The sequence below is a fragment of the Diadema setosum genome, chromosome 5 (genome assembly GCF_964275005.1).
Source record: "Diadema setosum chromosome 5, eeDiaSeto1, whole genome shotgun sequence".
Classification (NCBI taxonomy): Eukaryota; Metazoa; Echinodermata; class Echinoidea; order Diadematoida; family Diadematidae; genus Diadema; species Diadema setosum.
The window spans coordinates 27,542,857-27,567,300 of NC_092689.1; the positions used below are offsets into that span (position 1 = coordinate 27,542,857).

At 39.0% G+C, this 24,444-nt stretch overlaps 1 protein-coding gene across 1 annotated transcript; it reads right to left on the bottom strand.

The window, feature by feature from the left end:
* Positions 1–1,171: 1,171 nt before the first annotated feature.
* Positions 1,172–24,195, bottom strand: LOC140228664 (S-adenosylmethionine synthase-like). Its single transcript, XM_072308923.1, has 8 exons — positions 24,053–24,195; positions 11,569–11,646; positions 9,453–9,575; positions 8,954–9,066; positions 6,661–6,801; positions 5,434–5,835; positions 5,120–5,253; positions 1,172–4,579 (listed from the first exon to the last, which is right to left on the bottom strand). Exons 1-8 carry the CDS (start codon positions 24,135–24,137, stop codon positions 4,477–4,479), a joined length of 1,179 nt encoding a protein of 392 aa, XP_072165024.1. The 5' UTR covers positions 24,138–24,195; the 3' UTR covers positions 1,172–4,476.
* Between the last annotated feature and the right edge of the window lie 249 nt (positions 24,196–24,444).

Here is a 24,444-nt window from a genome sequence, read left to right on the forward strand (position 1 = left end):
ATGACAGCTGTTTGAATAATTACAGCCAGTTGGAACTCCATCTCTTAAACCTCCTTGGTTGAATGTTTAATTGCGAAAACGATGGTGACATCAAACGGAATTCCAATAAAAATATAATTTTAAAAAAAAGTGTGTGTGTGTGTGTGTGTGTTTGTGCGTGTGTAGATGGTTTACTCAAGTGTAGTGAACCCTTCAGCCCCACATACAATGTAATAACATCCAAACATACACACTCACACACACAAACACACACACACACACATCTCAAGAACCGTTCACTCTCTGCAAGTGATTTGTCAAACCTTGTACACTTGTACTTGGACCACTGACCTCTGGATTTTGACCCTCACCAGAGTCAGATCATTGCCTTGACATTCTCACTCACAGAACAAATATCAGGGGGGGGGGGGGGGAGAATGGTTGTCTCATCCTGTGTTTAGACTAAAGTCTACAAAGTGACTTTTACGAGTCTGACTTTGAGCATGACATGAAGCAGATTCTGTTCATGATCTGCTACGGCAGTTTGCTCGCAGATAAGAGAGCATGTGCCGGATGTAATTGTCTTGGACCCTTCTTGATCTATTATGTGAATGGGGCCAACCAGCCAAAGTAGTAAGGTACACTTCATATTCATTCATCATATCATAATATTTTGAAATCATGGCCACAACGATGTTGATTCCCCAAGAATTTGGAAAAGATGGTTCTTTGCCTTACTGTCCGGCCACTTGGCTTTCAAGTTGTCCTGCCTTTGATGTGTGTTTTGAATACCCATGTTTTTATATTGTGACAACTATTCTATTGCTTAACTTGAAGAAAGTGCCTGATATTTAGATACTTTTGTCAATATCATTACTGGTAAAAAGAACTAGGGTAGTTGCTTATGACCTTCCATTAATTTCTAATACACAAAGGATAACTTGTTTGACAAGATATATCAATTAACTGGATATAAAATCAGCACAGTAAGTACTACGAACTCAAATCTAAAACTTCACTAAAGTTGATTGTAAACAGCCCGTAAGATAACACTTTCACAGGATGTATGATAGTGTGATGTACAAGACAACTAAAACGTGATGGTGCCAGCATGCAACACAGAATTCATCAAACGTCAGACAAAGCAAAGCAAGCAACACACAAATAGTAACCAGCAGGACAATTAACCATCTTGGCATAGAAATCCTGTTTATTGTACTATACAAAGTTTTGCCCACTCTTTGTAATATATGAAGTGACAAAAATATGAGACTGGATTTCAGCATTTCAAATTAAGATTATATAATCATTTTCCCCTCGTAAATAGATATTTTAGGAACATTGAAAAAAAAAAAAAAAACACACTTTGAATACACTATATTGTAGCTTCCCATACGGTCAGTGTCATTTCTGTGCTTCAAGGAAATGAGTCACATGACCGTGAAAATTTGACATATCAAAGGCACCTGACACTGTTGCATTCCATCTATGCAAGCCCTGCTTGAGAAGTGGAGACAAGAGGAAACTGGTCGCAACACAACAACACGAGTGATACTTTTGACACACTACGTGGAGACATATTTTTAGACTCAAAATAAAGATGAGCAGTATTCATTCCACTGATCGTTTTTTTCCTCTCTCTATCTGAGACCCAAGATTACAAGTATTAGACATCTTTACAGCAAGACCATTAGTAAAATATTGACAAAGCAAAGAATAAAAAAAACCAATGTCTACGGGTATACTTTACATCTCTTTCAGGATATGAATGTCCCATGGTTGGCATGTTAGCAAAATATTCAAAAACATTTGTCGACTACTACATCACTATTTACAGAGGTGAAGAGGGGCTAGCTGGACGGGGTAAGTTATAAGACATGCGTCAGTCATGCTAAGACAGTGCACAATTACTTGGGATGCGTCATTGTACACTAAAACGCACCCAGTGACAAAGGGAGCATGCACTTTTGTGACACATTCACTTTTGTCGTAGCCTCCAAGCATGGCGTACACTCGTGAAAAACCCTCTGAAGATGGCCATGGTCAGTTTCAGTTTCCAAGTTGACCAGACTAGATGGACGACCAAATAATCTGAACCTTGTACTAAATGACAACATACCGACCCTCCGATATCTGTCCAAATACTTTCCATAATCAAGAATGACTTGCATTCAAAGTTTACACTCTTCAGCTTAAAAGTTCTGTTATGTCGAGATCTGTTTTCGAATGTTTCACCAATCACCACGGTCAATAAAAGACAAAACTACCAGTAAAAACTGCGCATTTACAGCTGCCTACTTCCAATGGGGCGAAACATAGATCTGATAATTCTTCTTATGCTCACAGCTCCATCTGATACTGTGTGTAAAATACTGTGACGGAATCACTAAAAATTGGCCAAATGGCATGAATTACTGCTCACAAAATAAGTTAAGGACAACAGCGCCGCACTAAAACATGCAATGCTCATCATCTAAAAGGAGACAAGACATTGAAAATAACATCACACATCCCACAGCTGAACAAATAGCAGAGTTGACATGGTAAGCTTAGCAGAAGACTCCTATACTACAGAGCACATCCACTGACACAGAGCTTAATGATACTATCTAATGAGAAAAGTTTGGTCTGTGTACAAGGAAGTCCAGGTCCTCCTTTTGTCACAATTTGTATCATACGTGACTAAGATTTGCTCTTCACATGCAAACTACGCTGCACTAGTGCGAATGCATAAAAAGCATCATATTCCTGGGGAGCAGAAAAAGAAAAGTAACACAAACACACCCACCTACAGTGTACAGAATCTCAGGACAGACAATAAACTGACTACATTAGGATGTATTTTCCCCGTATGCACACTTTCATGTGAGACGCAATGTTGAGAATCCCGAATCAGGGTATGAAGTTCCTGTTATCTATTTCTTTCCATTAACTTACTTAAAGTCTTTGCCTCATTCAAAAGTATGGAATGTGAGATCAGATGGGTGAGTGGGCAATGCTGGTAATGGGACTGGCCAAGTAAGATGTGCACAATCGATATTCAGCAGGGTTTGGTCCATTAAATAAATGCAATAATCATAATAAAGAAAATAACAAAAAGAGTGGACACCACAGCCTGTTAAAGTGTGCACCGATATGTATCTGAAAGAGACACTATAACGGAAATCAAGAAAAAAAAATCCAGCAAGTACTGATAACGTCTTTCTCATGCAACCCATCTGAACAAGAAATATAAATCTATAGACCAGGCATAGCATGGTAAACAAGAAAGTCCACACCTCACTGAAATGTCACCAAAAGAAAAAAATATATAATTGAAGCTCTTGGAGAGCTCAGAAACAACCCCAAACACACCCAACGTATCAGTGAGCACCTTTCATTCACAATTTGTCCACCAATTAACCACATGGGAATCATGATCACCCGAGCTCATGAACTGGTAATTTTTCTAAAGAAATAAACAAATAAGAGCAAGCATAGCTTTTTCTCAGCTTTGATCAACTTAGGCGCACTTACCAGACAAGCATCAATGAACATGCACATGCACAAAACTTATGCAAAAGAGAATAAAGATACAAGCTAGGAGGTATAAAAATTCTTTACTTCTTTATATAGCAAATAAGCTTTCCAATATTAGCGTTCAATTCATCACTTGCCAATCACATCACATTACATTATACATCCAGCTGCCCATAAGTTTATAACTCATTTTCACTTCTCGGAGTCAAGCAATAGTCCACAATGGCACCTTTGTTTCATCTCACGGTGTCCTCCAACCCAAATTAAGAACATAAAACCTTCCACCATAATGAATTTCTCCTCAATTAAAAAACAAAACAAAAACATATATAAAGATCCAATATGTTTCTGGTAGTAACATCTGTTAAAATTCACACAATCAATAATAGGTTCATTGCCACTTTTGGAATGGCAGATTTTCTTTTTTTTTTTTTTTCACATCACATGCAAGGCAAGATGTCCGTCACATGACCTTAACACTGGACGAGGACAGTCTGTGACCACTTGCTGCAGCACCAAACCCATTTGGAGAAATTTGAGAACATGATGTCTGAACATCCCTCCTATCACTAACAGACCTTCCTTCTCTACCTCTTTGCAGGTGTAAAGTGTGGCTTTGTCATGGACAAACAAATCCTGCATGAAATCTCGCCTCACCGTTATACAAAGAAGAAAAAGAAAAACAAGTTGGACAGGACAGAGTTTTGAAGTGTTAAGAAAGGACCACAATTCCGGACACTGGAGAGCATGTTCTGTTTCTCCATGGAAAGTTTCTAAATTTTCAAATGAACAGTTCATACGACAAATTTACAAATCTTGATTTTAGTCTCTCTCTCTCTTTTTTTTTGTTGAGCATTCTTCGCAATTTCCGAGCTACAACTGCGAGCTTTTGAAGCTTCACGCACACACACTACTGCAGTAGTCCAGTCCGTGCAATTAGCAACAAAATCCCAGTGGTGAGCCACGAGGGGTGTGGGTTTAAAGTACCAGTTTCTTGGGCTGCTCCCAGTTGAATTCAGAGCGGCCAAAGTGCCCAAATGTGGCAGTCTTCCTGTAGATGGGTTTCTTGAGATCCAGAGCCCTGTGGAGGAAATCGGAGGACACACAATCATAAATTATCTTCCTGTACAAACATGGAAGCTCAGAGTGTAAACAGGAACAGTGGGAGCACATCCTTGTTGCTCTGAAAAGAGTTGTTTAAAATTTGACATACAAGGCAAAATCTAAATCAGGATGTGTATGATGGACCGTCTATTTAGACAGCAAACATATATCCATTTGAAAATCTGATTTTCAAACATACGAAATAAAACAAGTTGAGTAACAGTCTTGCATTGCCTCCTTTAAAACCGATTCACAAATGATCCTCTGAGACATGACATACATCATAATAAAAGTGTAAACTGGATACGATGTCAACTATCATAATAAAACGCTGGAAACATTCCATACCATTCTTAGATCAGGCTACGTTTAATGGAAGGAACATTCCATTTTACTCTGATCTACTGATTCATCGTCAGGAAAGACAAATCTGAGAAACACAAATAATGATATAATTTGAGCACATTGCCACAGCAAAGCTTTCTCTAATATTGGTAAAAACAACAGATTTACTCACTTTACAATTGCACCAGGTCGGAGGTCAAAGTTTGCTTTGACAATGCGCAGAAGTTCCTTCTCAGAATACTCAGAGGTGCCATAGTGGAATACAGAGATGGAGAGAGGCTCCGATATACCAATGGCGTATGCAACCTGGAAGACAAAATAAAAACCAGCGACATAATAAAGTTAGAACTTGAGGATTGCATATTTTCATTAAATATTACTGGCTAGATATCACAGACTATATTCCTTTGTGCTGTGTTACACAGAATTCAAGCTGGATGATTGTGGCTAGTTTGACTAATGACCAGTTCGAACAGAGCGACTCACCTGGACTAGGACTCGTTTGCAGAGGCCACTCTTCACCAGCGACTTGGCCACCCATCGTGCCGCATAAGCAGCGGACCTGTCCACCTTTGAGAAATCCTTGCCCGAAAAGGCCCCGCCACCATGGGCACCCCATCCACCATAAGTGTCCACAATGATCTTGCGGCCCGTGAGGCCGGCATCACCCTTGGGCCCTCCGACAGTGAAGGAGCCGGACGGATTCAGATGGTAAACTGTGTTCTCATCTAGGTACTTCTTGGGGATGACCACATCAATGCACTGCTCCCGAATCAGCTTCTGTAGATCAGGCAGAGTAATGTCCGGAGAGTGCTGTGTTGAGACAACGATTGTGTGGACACGCACAGGTACACAAGCTCCACGGTCCATCTTGTACTCGATTGTGACCTAGAAGGGAAACAGGGGATGACATCGTTGCATGAAGTCAAATGAGGTTCATGGCAAATGGTTTAGAGATAAGGATGCAGCTATTTAATGCTCAACATGGAGTTTGATTTGATTCATTGGTGTTTGTGTTCCTCCCAATTATACTTGCTCATTGCCTTCTTTGGATTTGGTGTCTCAAGCAGTTAAGTTTGCACCTACATTCCATACATTGCTTTATTCCACTGAGCTACAATTTACAAGTGGTCAGTTATATTCTCAAACTGTTGCACGGATAAATGATCAATCAATGATTTGACTGAGGCCTCCATCCTTCCTCTGCTTTGTTCCTAGATTAGCACAGAGATCCCCTAATCCCATCACCTTGGCCTTCCAGTCGGACTAAGGCATGTTGCTTCGCCTCATTGAGCTTGCTAATCTACCACTAGGTCAAGCTTGGATGGATTACTGAAGGCCGATGAAAAAGCTCAAGTTAAGCAGAGCGCCTGGGCATATGAACAGGGATGCCGAGTGCCTGGGCACATTGACAGGGATGCCAACCTTGTATATAGCATTGCACTATTCTGATGGCTGAAAACGTGTATCTTTTGTGGAAAAATAGTATGTTTACCTTCCCTGCCTTAGACATGTGTAGCAGTAAAATTTGGGAAAACAGTAGGCCTATTTACCAAGAAATCTGCAGTATTCTTGGCAAAAAAACAAACAAAACAAAAACAAATCACAAAATACTGCCAAAAAGTATAAGCTGGCATCTCTTCACAAAGGGTTAAGAATAACGAGGGGAAACAAATGCCAGAGAGGCCGGAGGATAGGAGATGGTCAAGTCACCTGGGATTTGCAGTCGGGCCGCAGCCTTCTGTCTCCAGCCTTGCGTAGGTCAGCCAATCTTTTTGTGATAGCGTGGGCGAGGACCACAGTCAGGGGCATGCACTCTTCCGTCTCATCTGTGGCGTACCCAAACATGAGCCCCTGAGTGGAGGAACGAGGGGGGGGGGGGGGGGATTAGCAACTTATGACAGATCATTTAACCACTTGGACAAGAGCAGGCAGTAGTGTCTCTTCTTGACCTCAAGTAAAGTATTGATAATACCTTGTTACACTTGAGAAACAACGCCTGAAATTCCAGGCATTATCAAATCAATAAATGTGAATGCATGTGAAGAACAAGACAAGAAACCTTCATATACGATTACTTTTTTTTTTTTTTTTATACGATTACTGAAATGTTCTGTATTTACACAGCCTCACAAATGTTCACACTTTCATAAAAGAAGAGCTTGCAGTAGTGTCTTTTCACTTCAAAGCATCGATAATACCTCGATGCATCTGAGAACTAACTAAGCACATATAAAAACTAGAAATGTCGCTGCGACTGGTTATACCCCCGCCAAACAACATTTCATAAGCTTTGGTCAAAACAACATTTCATAAGCTTTGGTCAAAAAACTGAGGAAGTAGTTAAATCCGCAAGATCTTTCCTTGATCTTCTGCCATTAATATGCCGTTACCACGGCAACGTACTTTCGGGTACTGTCGAAAAATGCGTCTTGCACATCTACAACCAAAGGCACACATCTGTACCAAGTTTCATGGAAATTGGGCAAAAACTGAGGAAGTAGTTTACAACACAAAATTTTCCATCATTTTGGCTCATAATATGTGAGCTGTTACCATGGCAACATACTTTTTGTCACTGTCAAGAAATGTGTCATGCTGACCTATATCCTAAGACAAACATTCAATATGAATTCCATGAGAATTGGAAGAACACTGATGAAGCAGTTTTGCCATGAAGCATTTTGCCCTATATTTTACCAATAACATGCCGTTACCATGGCAACGCACTTTTTGCCACTGCGGAAATATGTGTCTTGCACATTAACATATTCAGATGAACATCTGTACCTAATGTCATAAAAATTGATCAAAAACTGTGGGAGCAGTTCGCGACGCAAGATTTGTACCCATTTTTGGCCATAATATGCCGTTACCATGGCAACGTACTTTTGGGTACGGTCAAAAAATACGTCTTGCACATCTACAACCCAAGGCACACATCTGTGCCAAGTTTTATGGGAATCGGTTGAAAACTGAGGAAGTAGTTCGCGACGCAAGATTTGCAACGGACCGACCGCCCGACCGACCGCCCGCTGATTCCTATATACCCCCTTCAAACTTCGTTTGGCGGGGGTATAATTAATAAATGTCTCTATGCACATTGACACAGGGAAAATACAGAATTAAAGGAAAATAGACACGAGCAAAATGAAAAAGTGACAAAACTTTGATATACAGCAGACAGCCTAATCCACTGTCAAATAAAAAAAAAAAAACACATTTTCAAAGGACTCTTAAACTAATCCACTTTATCAGTCTGCCCGAGATGCCTACGTAATTGTTTCATAACTCCATAGCTGCCAGTTGGAAAGCTCTTGCAATGTAAAAATTTGTAGATATTGTGAGGCTGGCTAAATTGACTGTATATGAAGGACAGACAAGAGACCTTGATGCAGGTTAACTGCATTGTATGTTCTTTATCTAGACAGCCTCAACAAACTTTCACATTTTAAACTTGTCTGAATCCAGGCCGATTCACTTAGATATCAGCCTACCTAAATCAAACCAATTCATTTTGTCTGTGTAAATGGTCAAATACATTGTAAAAGGTAGGACACTAGACTTTAGCAACTATTGACACATTTTCTTTCCAAGGATTACAATTGAGGCATTTAAATGTTGCACAACACAAGAGATGAACTGCTGATCTCTTCTCCCAGAAGTACGACGTTAAGTTCTGCATTGCAGCATCTGTCATTGAATGGTCACCAAAAAGTCAAGATGGCTAGTATTTTTTACCACTTTATTTCTCAATGACACAAATCACTGATTGTTTTCTGGTGGATAAGTTCTAGGCTGAAGGGCAAACAGCACTAGATAATGAAATGAATGATTACATAATAGGCCTCTGTGTTCATTATCAGGCTTTTATCCGGTCACAATCGGACTGGGCTGACCTCCTATCGTTTCATAAGCCAAGTAAATCAAAAGATTATACTATCTTAAAGTCTGCGTGGACAAGACATTGGGCCAAACAGAGGAATTACCCAACCCCACCACCTACCTGATCTCCTGCTCCAATGTCGTCGTCAGCCTTGCCCACGTGGACGGTGCTGGCAATCTCTTGAGCCTGCTGTTCAATGGCTACCAGTACATTGCAGGTGTCGTAGTCAAATCCTGCATTTGCACAGATACAGCTTGGTTTATTCTCGCATTCTTGCATTCAATACCAATAAATAAGGGTACAGAGAACTACCAAATACTACCATGCAAACTTAGAAATGGTTTTCCATCATCATACAGTAAAAAAAAAAAAAAAAATAATAATAATAAGAAAGATCCTCTTTCTTTTTTTCTTTAGGCAGAACAGAGTCTTACGGTGGAAAGCTGAGTTGACAAGGTGAAACAATTCATTGCAAATGTGAAACCATACAAATACTGCAGGGATAACCGTCAAATTTGCTCCTTCCACTCAGAAGCAAAAGGAAATATCCATCACAGTGTGCATCTCGATGTATGTCTACATAGTACATTGCAGAACTGGGTTGGAAGAAATGTCTTACCCTGAGATGAATCGTCGTAGCCGATTTCTTTGATGGCATCACGTACGATGGTCTGGTAATCCACGTGAGCGTTGGATGTGACCTCGCCAAACACCATGATCATGCCTGTCTTTGAGGCACATTCTGGCAATGGGAGGAAACAGAAAACCAGGAAAATAAAGCATTACGATTCCTGGCACTATGCATGGGGGAAATCAGAAACTTTCAACAGATAGATACCATCATTGGTCACCAGTGGGCACTAAGCAATTACAACCCAAGACATTGGAAGGGACCGTAATTGGAATATTCCTAAAAAGACTGGGAGAGGCATGTTATGGGTTATTAAATTATCAGTATTTGTAGAGTATTCCCACCCCCCCCCCAAAAAAAAATGAAATCCACATGTATATATCATGATACATTTTGAGAAGATATTTAGAGAAAATGCATATTTCAGGGCATCTACAATCTTTCCCCCTCTTGAATGAATACTGTAAAAGTGGAAATTTTTGCGGTGTTGAAATTTTCGCGCATTTCGCGCAACCAGAAACTAGTGCGAAAATAAAAACACGCAAATATTTTTGCTTGCCATACGTTCCTGTGCGTGATGTCTTGATTCCGCGGAATTAAAAACACGCGAAACTCTTCTGACCCGGCCTAGCGCGAAAAATTAGTAGCGCGAAAATATCTACTTTTACAGTAAACATTTGGGCACGTGTCCAATAAATCAAACACGCAACTATCTAATCATTTAACTAGCCTAATTTCAGTTGCCCTGTGTGGGCAAATTTAGAGTTCAAAACAGCTGTTGCAATTTATGAATGCGTTGACACATTTAGTCTTGTGGTTTTATGCTGCTGGAGTAGGAAGAAATCACAGATTCTCCAGAAATATTTAAACAAGACGAAGAGAGTCATACAGCACCACTCTGGTGAAAATAAAAGTACCAAGCGGCTGCTGCAGCTCTTGTTTACCATCCCTTTCTGGAATGACATTTTGGGAAGGGTGAGTGACTATATACAATCAGATTGAAATGAAGTGTGTGATTAAATGCCATCCACTTTTGTTCACAGCATTGCATCATCTGAAACTCTCCGATTGATTATCAATGAGAATGCTAACAGGATGATGAAAGTGTGACCAGCTGGATTTATACCACAGAAAGTTTGGGAAGGGAAAAAACCCCACAAGTACACACACACAATAAATGCAAGAGATCATGCTGATCTTAAACTGAATGGAATTCAAAGTCATCTTTAATACAAGGGGAATAATGTCCATATATCTTACAGTGGGTGTATCATTGACCCATTTCACTAAGTGACTAGGTATCATTTGTAGTCTTCAAAGAAGGCAAATGAAATGCTGAATGGGTCGTTGTCCAGCTTGTACAAATTTAAAACAGACTCTGCAACAGATGCTTTTTGATCTACATCATGTCTGACCAATTCATCATGGCTTACTTTTATGTCGTTTTTCTTTTTTACACAATAAAGCTTTTGAAAGAAGACAACAAAATAATGCCAACTCCAGTGATCAGGGTGAATACCTTCATTCTGAATCATAAAATTTCTGACACTTATCAATTGTTGATACCCATGGGTGATTCACTTTGTGTGTAGTGAGGTTTTATCACGAAACTACAGTTGTAAGCCAACTTAACAGCTGTAGACATTGCTTTGATGTCAAATGTTCTAGCAAGCAAGTTTAAGCTTTGAGACGAGATTGATTATTACCCAGTTTACGGAGATAAAGCCAGTTTTTTGTGACTGCCATAAAAGACCTGGCTTGCAGGATCATATTGGTTCAAAGGTTCACTGACTCTGGTCATGAAATAAATAATATTGTGTAATGGCAGTACTTCTGAAATTTTGCCACGTGAAGGAAAACAAAGAGAAATACTACCAGCAGCACACTTGGTGCAGGGACTTAAAAAGTACCAAAGCAAATTAATACAGAAAGTCCACTAGAGTATTCAATTAAGGAAGAGATGACAGTGTGATCTGAAACAAGCCTTGATCATTCATATCACATCCATGAATATGCCTTTTAAATTTTTTTTTTTTTTTTTTTTCAAAGCACAGAAATATGACCTCATACAAGCCAGATGAAAGACATAGTTGATTGGACTTACCACATGCAACCTTGGCATTTGGGTCGACAGCTAGATGGGCATCCAACACGGCATCGCTAACTTGATCACAGATTTTGTCTAATTGTTGAGAGGAATAACAAAGGAAGACAAAAGAAAGGTCGAGTCAGTATAACTTGAGAGCACTAGTTGGAATTATCCATAAAATTCAAGGTAAAACCAAATTTGTGAAGCATTCAAATTACAGGCAGTACTTAATGTCATGGAGGTTATGAATTCACATAATTCGGATATATCTAAACTTTATGTTCAGTATTGAAGAGATTCAATCAAGACAGTATTTACGTTTGTAGTTAATCCTGTACTTAGGTAGACTGGAAATGAACATTAGCTCTGCTACATGTTTGTAAGAGACACTACATAGACAAGATATATGAAAGAGGCAAACCTATATACTCAAACACACATACAGATACACGTGTATCGATGTTGTGTGTGTGTATACTAGTATATACATACATACATACATGCACACACACATAAGCACACACACATACAGTAGGTTCATTTAGAAAAGTTGAACATATGGCTTGTGTCTGCCCTTTTTCTCTCTCTCTGAGAACAGTGTCAATATGAAAAAAAAAAAAAATACATGACACCATCAGCCAGTTTGCCCCCTCCCCCCTCTTCACGCTTAGAGTACAGGTGTTGCATCATTCTCAAAGGCTTGTGAATTTGCCCTTATGATCTAGAACACTATGGACCATAAGGATACATGTGGCATGGTTAAAATAAATGGAGGAATGTGAATATAATACAAAACTACCAATACAAAGAGAATTGCAGTAAAATTTGAGTGCATTTGTACCAAGAAGTGGTTCAATTTCAACTCAAAAGTCCACAAACAAACCTTGATTTGTTGTAAATGATAGTTTGAGACAATTACAGTATCATTTTCAGAATCAATCAATTTTCAACAGCTGTAAACAGAACGCAGTGATACAGTTTTTCAGAACACTGCTTCATCAACTTGTATCTGTGAAAAATGATACTACCTTAAAAACAGTAAAAAAAATGATGTTGATGCTACTGACTACATGTAGTTAACTTTTCAGTTTAGAATATCAAAGTGCGAATCAAACTGAAACAAAAGTCTAACATACACTGATTTACATGTATCAGCAGTAACACCTGCATAGTCATAAAGTAACCAAGCAAGCATGACAGAGCACTTGAGCCTTAAATCACAGAATTCCATGACGTTCCTTTCCATAAGTTTGTTTGTGGGGTATCTGAGGCCTACGTACTGAAGTTTCAGTAACAGAAAGTGTCCAAAGACATAGAAATAATTTACATCAATTGGAGCATGACATTGCACTTGTGTGTATAATGACCAGTCAGGGCATAAACAGCGCACAATAATTGCAATACATGTGTACCAACTATTTCGTAGAGAAACTTGAATGCCTACTGGGAGGAATGTCGACTCCTGGCCAGTGTTTTGTATTTACGTTGCTGTTCTTTATATTTACTCACTCACTGGTGGGGCAGAAATGCCTCAGTGACTTGCAGAAATAAAAGTCTTATCCATTTTGTGTCATTGTTTTTAGGTGTATGTGTGTTGTTGTTGTTTTTTTTCCATGAAAGCTTGAAATGAATAGGAAGCAATTCATCTGAGCTGATCCCAAGCATTTTCACGGTCAAGGCACACACATCTGGCTTCACCTCATTCATCTTTCTCTCTTTTACCAGAGAGCTCACACATACTCCATCTAGGTGTAAAGGTTAGACTGCCTTATACAGTATGCACTCAATCTGCAAGCATATTAAACTGATTTGGCAGAAATGCATAGAATTGTGATTGCAATGTTATCCAGTCCTGCGACACATTGATTACCTTCCCCTAAAAGGTTTTAATCAAATCTTTGATAGCTTTACAGTATCTATTAAAAGGTTAAATAATTCTTATGTATTTTTGCCAGGACAAAAGGCATCCAGGTGCAGTTGTATGATACACATCGGCTGCCTGTTTAAATGTGGGCGTTTCCCTCATAAGCTGCCTTTGCAAAGTAATAATTTGTACAACTTCTTATGGACGCCCCTGAATACCTGGGGATCAAACACTGAGCCAACCTCCTACCCACAGAGTACTCCTATGGGATGAAATCTTACACAACACATACATTGTATTAAAAGAAGAGGTTTGCGGTACACCATGTACAGTTGTACCGCAAACCTCTCCCTACGTTACTAGTAGTATTTTAATCTCATCACCGCACAATCCTTCAAAGATTATAATCCTACACAACATTAACACTTTGAAAGGAGGCATGTTCCCTAGTATGTTTCTTACAAAAGTAATGATGGATATACTCACATGAAATAGTAAACAGATAAATAAAGGTGCCCCTCCCCCCCCCTCCCACAAAAAAAAAAGGAAAAGAAAAAAGAAGAGAAAGAAACATATGATATAACACCAGTTGGGCTTTGATGGGAATACTGAAACTTTATTACTGCAAGGGATCATGATATTCAAGTATGCGATTAGCTAAGGGCAACCTTTCTCCATGTTCACAGTCAGTAAGAGGTCATGTACAAGTGTCGTAACTATGTTCATTATATCATCTTATACATAAGACTGGCTGGAGGCAATGTGTACCATCATGACCCATACCTGAATTTACACGTGTAACCATAGTTGAGCAGAATGCCTATGATGAAACTACAGAATGAGATCCAAGGCAGCAAGGCGGGAAAAACAAAAAACAAACTTAAAACCCCGTTTTAACTTGTAAAGTTGGCTATTCTGTTCTGTTTTTGTAGACACAAGCTGGATCCTTTTTCTTCAATAGAACCACTATGCAAAGAAGTCAATAAGCTTTGAAAGGTTGCTGCATGCATGAAGTTACTACTGTGTACCAGCAAATGGCCATTCTCATTTCCAAAAGATTGACCAGTGCTCTGACATCTCTTTGAACTGATGGAAACAAGATAGGATAAACTTGCCGAAAAACACTTCAGCATTTGCTCTGCATGATACATCCATACTGAAACACAACTGGCACCACAGACAAAAATGGGATATTAAATGAATGAAGAGAAAAACCCGTAAAAGCCTCCTCACACAGGTGGTTGAGCAGTTGTTCTCTCATACACCTGATACAGCTGTATACTGTATCCTGCTACTCAGGTTCAGCAAAGTAACGTCAAACCCACATAATTATAACTAGAAATGTCGCTAAGGTGACTGGTATGCCTCCGCCATAATGCACGATTCTCCTAATAGGTCTATAGTACATGTAGACAATGTGTGATTACATTTTCACAAAATTGGCAAAATATTAAAATGACAAGTTTGTCACAAATGTGTTGAGTGTTCACCTTCCTTGACCTAGGTTTAATTGGATGAATAGGAGAGCATGTACTTGGGGATTTAAGGACTTTAACTTGACTTTGACCCATTCATAAGTTTATGCATTGAGTAATTTTCAAGGTATGGAGAAAAAGTGCAATTTCTATAATGAAAAGTTCATTGTTACCATTTTCATCTGGCCTTTGACCCTAAAATTCATAGGATAATCACTGTCAGGCACAATATGCATAAATACGTAGTTAGTTTCAAGATAACTTGAGCCACTTCTGAGATATGGAGGAAAAAGTTAGTTCAGCACTTTCCCTTGATCTTTGACCTTTTGACCTTTGAGGCAAACAAAAAAAAAGAAGAAAAAAGAAAGCTTTCAGAGAATCTCTATTAGGTTATACATGCATACACCAAGTGTAAAAAAAAAAGATAATCCTGCTGGCATTGCATAAATATGAGGGAAATAGTAAAATTCTGAAGTGTTGCCCTTGATCTTTGACCCCTGACCTTTGACCCATGAACCCTAAATTCTCTAGATATTCACTGCCAGTCAGTACATGTATATATACTATGTTCCATGAAGATACTTTGAACAATTTCCAAGATACAGAGAAAAAAGTTGTTTTCATATTTTTACTTGACCTTTTGACCTTTGACCTTTGACCTCATTACCCCAAACTTTCACCAAAGAATCTTAATTAGGTAATACATGTATACACTAAGTTTAGAGAAAATATCTTCAGGCATTGCATAGATATGGTGGAAATAGTGAAATTTTACGTATTTGACCTTGACCTTTTGACCTTTGACCTTGAGCATGTGCACCCATAAGTTGATAGGCACAACTTCACCCCCTTATACACATACATGCCAAGTTTCATTAGGATACCTTAAAAGGTTTTTTAGTTACGCTGTCCACAAAATTCATTACGGACGGACAACCCGAAAACATAATGCCTCCGGCACCACTTCGTGGCGGAGGCATAGAAAAAGGCACAACAATTTTATCTTGAGGTACATGCCCAGTAACTTTTCACCTTATTTACTTTCAGTGCATGCACAAAGTTTGTCATTGACATTAGCAAACAGAAGCATACAGAGTGAGTAATGCAGTGCCGGAAACATACCGCCCCCCCCCCCCCCCAATCTCCACTGCCATAATGAGCTATTGAGAAATGTACGACTACAAAATATCCCTGCAGCTGTCTGTCACAGGTTTTTCTCTATATTTGAGAATAAGCATTTTATAACTGAAAGATTGTGGCTCCATAAATAATCTAAATCTTCCAAAACCATAGGTCTACATGCATATTTATTCTTAACAGCCAACTTTTTGTACACAATCATGCAAACACAAACAGTGCATGACTTGACAATTTAGTTGTGTGGTATCTTATTGATCATAAAAGAATGGCTTGACTTTCAAATATTGAAGACCAGACAGTGCACCATTCAGTTCCCTGTACTTCACTCTGATTCAGACACAATTATGTACATAAAGCCTGGAACACATCATCCACGCAAATTTGCCAGTCATACCTTATTTGCACTGTCGGACATACGGAGTGAGCAGGTTTGCAATTCATCATCAATTATTGCATCATTTCTAGTGAACAATCAACAATGGACATTCAGCGATTCTTAACAACATATTGCTGTCCATTATACTGAACATTCATCACAAATGATTAACTGCCTGGTAGTCTTTATTCATATAAGTCCATCATAACCATAATCATATTTTGCTTTGGTAATGGATAAAATTTCATATGGCCTACAAATGCAATATTCTGTGAAGCACTCAAAATTTGACCTCCATGGTAACCAAGCACCTTTTTAACTGAAGAAGATTGATGTATGCAATGCACCGAAAGAAATAATTTGCCAGTTCTGGGGTAAAAAAAGAAAAAGAAGAAGAAAAAACAATAAAACAAACAAAATAAAACACTAAAAGGGATTTTAGCCTAAAGCAGATTATCCAGTTGCCCAGTTTTTGTGGATTAAAAGTATAAATCTGTTTGTGAATATGATGGTAATTTGTCATATCATTGTACATCAACTATTCAAACCAATCTCTGCAAGTTGTGACTTTTTTTTTTTGGGGGGGGGGGGAGGCAGGTCTCCATTATAACTAAAGAATATAATGACATGTGGATGTGCATCATTCTGCAAAGTACTGGACCATGGACCCATATTCTGACATTATCATGATATTTCTGAATTGCGACGACAAGTGCACAGAAACTTTGTTTTTACCGCTGCCAGTACAGAATGTATTACCTTTTGCTAGCTCAGCAGGTTCCTTTTTATTTCTTTTCCTAATGAGTATCATTAAGAGCTAATATCAATGCTAATATGCATGAGCTCAAAGTTCATGTTCTGTCCTCATCGTTGATCGATTTGTGCTGAATCAGCATTTTCCTTTTCTCTCCCTCTATCTCTCGCACAACATTTGGTACAATGTCAATATCCTCAAAGAGCTCAGTCTTGGAGCAACTTACACACAATTAACAAAAATTAATAAAAAGCTCTTCCTGCTAACGGTTAAAAGGGGGGGGGGGGCAACTGGGTGAACAGCATACAAATAATGAATGTTTCTGCGTGCAATGGACAGAATATTTCATGACATGAAATGAAAGATCCATTTAGTGAGGTGCAGTGAAGTTGAATGGATCAACCATTTTATCTTTCATCGAATAAAATATTTGGTCTATTGCATACACAAAAAATATTAATCATTCATTTTAACACCTAAAACTAGATCCTTATTATTTGATGTTTCATAGACTTTAAAAACAAGAGAGAATGTGCAAGATCTGAGATCTTGGGTGGCCACTTTGGACAAGTTTGACTGTACTCATGTGATATGATTATCGATTGGCCAATGTTAATGATTCATACTGCAGCTGTTAAAAAGCTTATCCTCAATATTTTTGGTTAGGTAAATAAATAGTCACTTGAAAACATGATTTTAAAACTTGCATATTACATAATCAATAACAGAACAGAAATCTAGAAACGGGCATGGAAATCATGCTGTCAACACCAACAGTTTGTTGAAGAACACACAAAGTTTTAGGCTCCCTGCCCTTTGTCAAGTGATTTTGATTCTGAGAGAACAATAACTGTATTGTGAAACAACAGATAGACACTTAGAAAAGTATACATCACAGGGGTGGAAAAAAAAAAGACAAGAAAGAAGTTTGCTATTTGATATCAAGCCGTTAATTCTTATTCCAAACTAATCATGAAGAATTGTCCCCCTGCAGATTACAATTGATTGCAAGGCTAATGAACAGGCCCCTGTGCATTTACATGTTATCACAATCACAGTACACAGTGAAACAAATTATACACTAATGCCTACCAGGTAATCCTATGGGTGGGGAAAAAAATGCTGACACAGCAAGTTTCAGCTTAGAGTCTTCGGCAGGATTTTGCCCTGCAATCAAACAAACACACCACTGTAGCCTGACAATCCTGTCATTTACCGACATGCACACAATGACAATCTTAAAATAGCTACAGCTGTAACAATGAAGTGAACAGAAGGTGCCTTTCATCGAGGACTAATGCTATCATAAACCTTATTTTGCTTTTTTTTTAAAGCGGTGGTCAGCTGCAAAGGTTAAAGAACTGTCAAAGATACCTGGTTGATCAATAACTTGGGCTATCAGCACTATTTAGGCATCTTTTCAAACAATGATCTAGTGATGTACAAAATTAACATCCTACATGCTCTGACCTTTGGATACCAACTGCCAGAAACCGGTTTGGCTTTGATAGGGTGAAAAGTTCCCAAGTCAACGGGAAGGATGTGTTCAATGAGCAACAATATGATAGTATTGTGTATTCACAGTGAATGAATATAGTATGATGCTGAAGGACTAGAGTTTCTTGTTTGTACACAGTCATAAAAGCTGGGGGGGGGGGTTGTTTGAGCAAGATAAAAGGCCTGCTTTTCTTACAACACAGCTGAAGCAACTTCACACCTAAATGAAACTTTTTAAAGAGAGTGCACATGGTATTCCCCCTAACCATGACTACCCAAGCAGAAGCAGATCCGACCCCTTGTGGAACACAAGTTTCTTACTTTTATGATGTTCTATGTCTAGGGCTTACCCCAAGCGGAATACCAATCTTTTACTAGGATTCTGCGCCACTCTTTTTCAGCACTCACATGCATGCTTCCAGGTTTTGTTTTTTGTTTTGTTTTTCTGTTTTTGCTACTTTGGTCAAAATGCCTGTGCCCTACACAGCCAGTTCAGAGTTGGCAAAAAATTGTTCCTAGATAGTCCCTACTTTCCATTCACAGTGGATCAAGAAATTGTGGGGCTGCCATGGCTCCTGGAACACAGTGCTCTCATTCAGACAGCATCAAACACAGGTACATAGAACTGTACCTGTGTGAGGATCCACATCCAGAGGTGGGACACTGTGAGAACACAATTTATTTTCTATAGAATGTAGGAGGGACAAAGGTGGGCGTACTTTGGTTGCTGCATGACTGCTGCCATAGAGACTAAAATTGTGGTGACTTTGTATAATTGCCGTGGTGCCCATTTCATAAAGTCTGAGTATTAAAACACATAACTCAACATCACAGTTATGACAGTGGGAATGTCTGGAAATTGCTGTTGCCGTGATGAGTGTCGGTTCTTAAAAACAACTTTTAAGAATGAATTAGTACAATGTATTTCACAAATATATAAGCCTTTAATATATACATTTCACGAAAAACAATACTGTTCAATAGCTGTTCAATTTGCTTTCAAGAACAAGACATGGAATGAGAATTTTTCCCCCTTGTTTTGTGAAAATGTAATGATTTCTGCTTTGGAGATAAAACAGGCCATTTGTGTTTATTGGCAGCAATATTTCTGCTAGCAGAAAAAAAAATGAGTGAACAAAACACTGTGAAATATATCACATACACAGAAATTCTTTTAATTCAGGTTAAACTTCAACTGAATGGCCAAATCCTTCTCTGACTCTGCCAAGTGCCTTTCAAGTCATGCCTGTAATGGCTGACAACCACTGAACTTGTATCATCACTGTCACAATTGAGGAAAACTTTATGGACCTCTAACAATTTACTTTGCAAATTTTGATTATTCCAATACATACCAGGTTGTAATGAAAAAAAAACTAGAAATGTCGCTACAGCTGGTTATACCCCCCCCCCCCCCCCCAAACAACATTTCATAAGCTTTGGTCAAAACAACATTTCATAAGCTTTGGTCAAAAAACTGAGGAAGTAGTTAAATCCGCAAGATCTTTCCTTGATCTTCTGCCATTAATATGCCGTTACCATGGCAACGTACTTTCGGGTACTGTCGAAAAATGCGTCTTGCACATCTACAACCAAAGGCAGACATCTGTACCAAGTTTCATGGAAATTGGGCAAAAACTGAGGAAGTAGTTTGCAACACAAAATTTTCCATCATTTTGGCTCATAATATGTGAGCTGTTACCATGGCAACATACTTTTTGTCACTGTCCAGAAATGTGTCATGCTGACCTATATCCTAAGACAAACATTCAATATGAATTCCATGAGAATTGGAAGAACACTGATGAAGCAGTTTTGCCATGAAGCATTTTGCCCTATATTTTACCAATAACATGCCGTTACCATGGCAACGCACTTTTTGCCACTGTGGAAATGTGTCTTGCACATTAACATATTCAGATGAACATCTGTACCTAATTTCATAAAAATTGATCAAAAACTGTGGGAGCAGTTCGCGACGCAAGATTTGTACCCATTTTTGCCCATAATATGCCGTTACCATGGCAACATACTTTTGGGTACTGTCGAAAAATACGTCTTGCACATCTACAACCCAAGGCACACATCTGTGCCAAGTTTTATGGGAATCGGTTGAAAACTGAGGAAGTAGTTCGCGACGCAAGATTTGCAACGGACCGACCGCCCGACCGACCGCCCGACCGTCCGCTGATTCCTATATACCCCCTTCAAACTTCGTTTGGCGGGGGTATAAAAAAAGCTTTATAAAGTAAAATGCTTGAATGCCATATACTTACAATATTCAGTGACCCCTTGCGTACCAGACAATGTAAGGACTACACAGCATGTGAAAGAGCTCTTTCTTTGTTTGCGGGTACAGTACCATATAATACATTGTACCTTTTCCTCACTTTGAGTGCCAAAAGGGGAAAACAAACTGCTTGCAATGAAAACAGTTCCCAATCTTCTACATCAAGATAAACCTAGGACAGTCAGATTCGAAGGATGATCTCAGTTGCTGCTTTGTACTCATTATGGTATGAAGTCCAAAACATATTGCAGCTATTTCCAGCCATAAACAATTCAATTTATAGAAGATGTGCATTAATAAACTAAAGAAGGAGGTGCATGCTCAGCCTTCAATATCAATCATCATCAGCTTACTAATATCTAATCAAGGTCTCCAGTAGAACCACATTGCTCATAATTTTCAAAGTGCTCATTCAAAGCAAGTGCACTTGCCAGAGTACTTACAGAATATTCCCAATGGTATGTGCTTCCTCGCTCTGCATCTGGTTAACACACTTATACATGTACCACTAGCAGAGTTTATTATCAGCCACTTTTTTTGTATAACAGCAAGGAAAGTGGATAAAGAACAAACATAAATACAGGCAATCAACAGTACTCTTCAGTAACACTAGCCCCCCATAATGTGATCACAATGCCATCCCAAATTTGACTGCCTGCTACATGTAGAAACCTAGACTTTCATTTTATGCTTCTGAGCATGGTCAAACCTTGGCACAGGAGGTTGAACCTTGGTGCAGGTGCCGATAGTTTTATAGATTTTCTTAACAACTGCTATGTGTTCAGAAAAAAAAATCAAATGCACATACGCTTTGAAAATGCATTTCCTATATGAAGGACATTCAGTTATGATAAAAGGGTAAAAATTAGATGTCATTACTACCATATTTGCTCTGTCTGTGCCTGTCGCACAGTAACTCTGCATTACCCAAAGTGTACACGCTAACCTTGACAGCGTGACCATGCTTGACCTCCAAGTGTTGAATGCGACTCTGGGTAGATCACCTCGATCATTAGCATGTAGTGTACGGCCGGCTCACGGACCCTGCCGCTAGCAACCAAATGTTTACATTTTAAAATATAAATGTGATCCATCAAATTTCGGCAAATTTAAAGTAGACTATACATGTACAATGTAGATCCTACATACATGTACATGTTTATGTGTATCCAGGTACAACACACTTCTGCTGTGGGGGGCAATTTGTAACCACAATGTATAAACATACTACAGATGCTTGCAAAGCACTTTAGAGATATTTCATGAATCATGGGCTGCATGGACTACTTTAACATTCTAGTGCACACATAGTATAACATTGAGTCTACTTGCATAAAAATCATCACACACCTCAACATGTGACAAAATTTCATAATTAAAAGCAAACCGCCCATAATTTGAGCATATAAACACTGTCCAACATTTGACTGCTTGCTACGTGTATTCAAACTTTGGCATGAGAGGTTGAACCCTCCTTGGTGTGGGTTTTTAAATTTTTTAATGAAAAACAGAAGTGATTTAAACATTTGGTACAGTCTGCAGATGATGCACTATAGCCATCAATTTAACTCTTCATTTTCTGTAAGTTGCAAATTGTGTAATTATGTCAATATCAATTAAAGTATTGAAACCAAAGGGTAGCTAAATTCATTGAGATATTTCATATATTATGGGTCTGAGGTAACAAACATAATTTGATTTCAAAATGTGTGTGATTGTACCGAGTAGGCTGGCTGGTGTTTGGTTTCGAATGTGAATGGTAAACTTACACTGTTACAGTCCTGTTGATTTGCCGCGACTTTCTGTACAGTGATGGCTGTGTAAATTTTTTGGCATGCACAGTAGAAATCTACAGTACAATGATGCTTGATAGTCTACATAGATTTCTAGCTAAAAAGGGGATGGTAGAGTCTTTAGAAAATTGGTTGAGGTGAGGTCCAGGATTCAGCTTTTAATGACAATGTTTTGTGAGATATTTAGAAACCACTCTACAATAAAGTACAAAATTCAATTCCGGGGGGAATTTGATGAAAATTGGTTTAGAAATGACTGATATAGGTTCCCTAGCTCTATCCAAAATCAAAGGTAAACAAAGAGATCCTAATAAAATTAAATGTATTTAATAATAAAAGTTGTGGCCTGTAGTGTCACATTTCATTCGAATTGCTTTTTTGGATGTCTTAGCCATTTTGAATGAACTGTTAATTCCTCTTATAAGAATTTCATGTTCTTTCATATTTCAGGAGGTTTCTCATTATCACACAGTGCAAACACACATAGGTCTAACTTGTTAGTCTATTATTATGCACACACACAAGAGCACACACAAGTTGGTAACCTGCAATCCCACGTAAACCATGTCCATGGGATGGAAAAAGGCATAAATTAACTGTCCCTTCTTAACCTTAGCAAGTTAGCATGCCATAGTTAAGTTTCTACTTTACTTTTTAGGATCTAGAACTAGACAGGTTCTACACATATCAACATTCTACCCAGGTTGTGATAACTTACATTCTACCCAGGTTGTGATAACTTGCCTTTTTTAAATTATTATTTTTGTAATACTATAATAGGCCTAATTGGCTAAATCGTGATATCTGTCCCCTCTTGCCTGCGAGTGCATCTTCACTAGACATATGTGGAAAGTCTATGGAGGAGGTGGATAGCAGTCACCGGCTATGACAAAATGAATATGAATGGCAGTGAATAGAGTGGTGGACGTAAATTTCAGGATAATGCCTTAAAATCTATAAAGCATGATAACTGTCAAGACTGTGTATAAATCTAGAACCTCCTAGCTCTATTCATAATCAAGGCCCCTCCAAGAAGAAAGAGCATGGCAATGGGATTGCCGGCAGTTGCACATATTACCATATTACCATCTCAGTAACTTTCATGTTTTTGTATTAGGCCGCCGCGAGGCTACGTCTCGCTCGTGTGAAAGAAGATCATGTAAACAGAGGGAGCTAGCTCGCTTGATAGCGTACCCGGCGTGCACTACACATGGTATGCCGCGAAGTTTGCATTGCCAATATAGACGGCCAAAGTCGACTACCAGACGACGCGTGAGCAAATTTTGGTTGCAAAATTCGTGATTAATTACCTGGGTGGCCTTCTCCTACGGATTCAGACGTGAACAAGAAAGTATCTCCTTCAGCAACCGACGAAATGTGATTTTGCTGAGCCATCTTTCAAAATACAGTCAGTTCCCGCACGAGGACAACACGGACGTAGCTTCCCTTTCGCTGATTTAGAGAGAAAGAGACCGAACGAGTAGAGCACCACTGTTTTGTAGGGCCGACGCTGCGCGAACACAAGGGGTGAGAGAAGGCATACGCTGGCTTCGTGTGTGTGACCTCGAGTGGATTGCGTGCTGGTGGTGCAGTGGAACATGCGGTTTAGCTGGCCTGGGTATGTATTACATACAAGAGTCGGGAGACGAGGTTGTTGGGAGGGCGGGCACGTGCTGTGGTGGCAGTACGTGTACTTGTACTC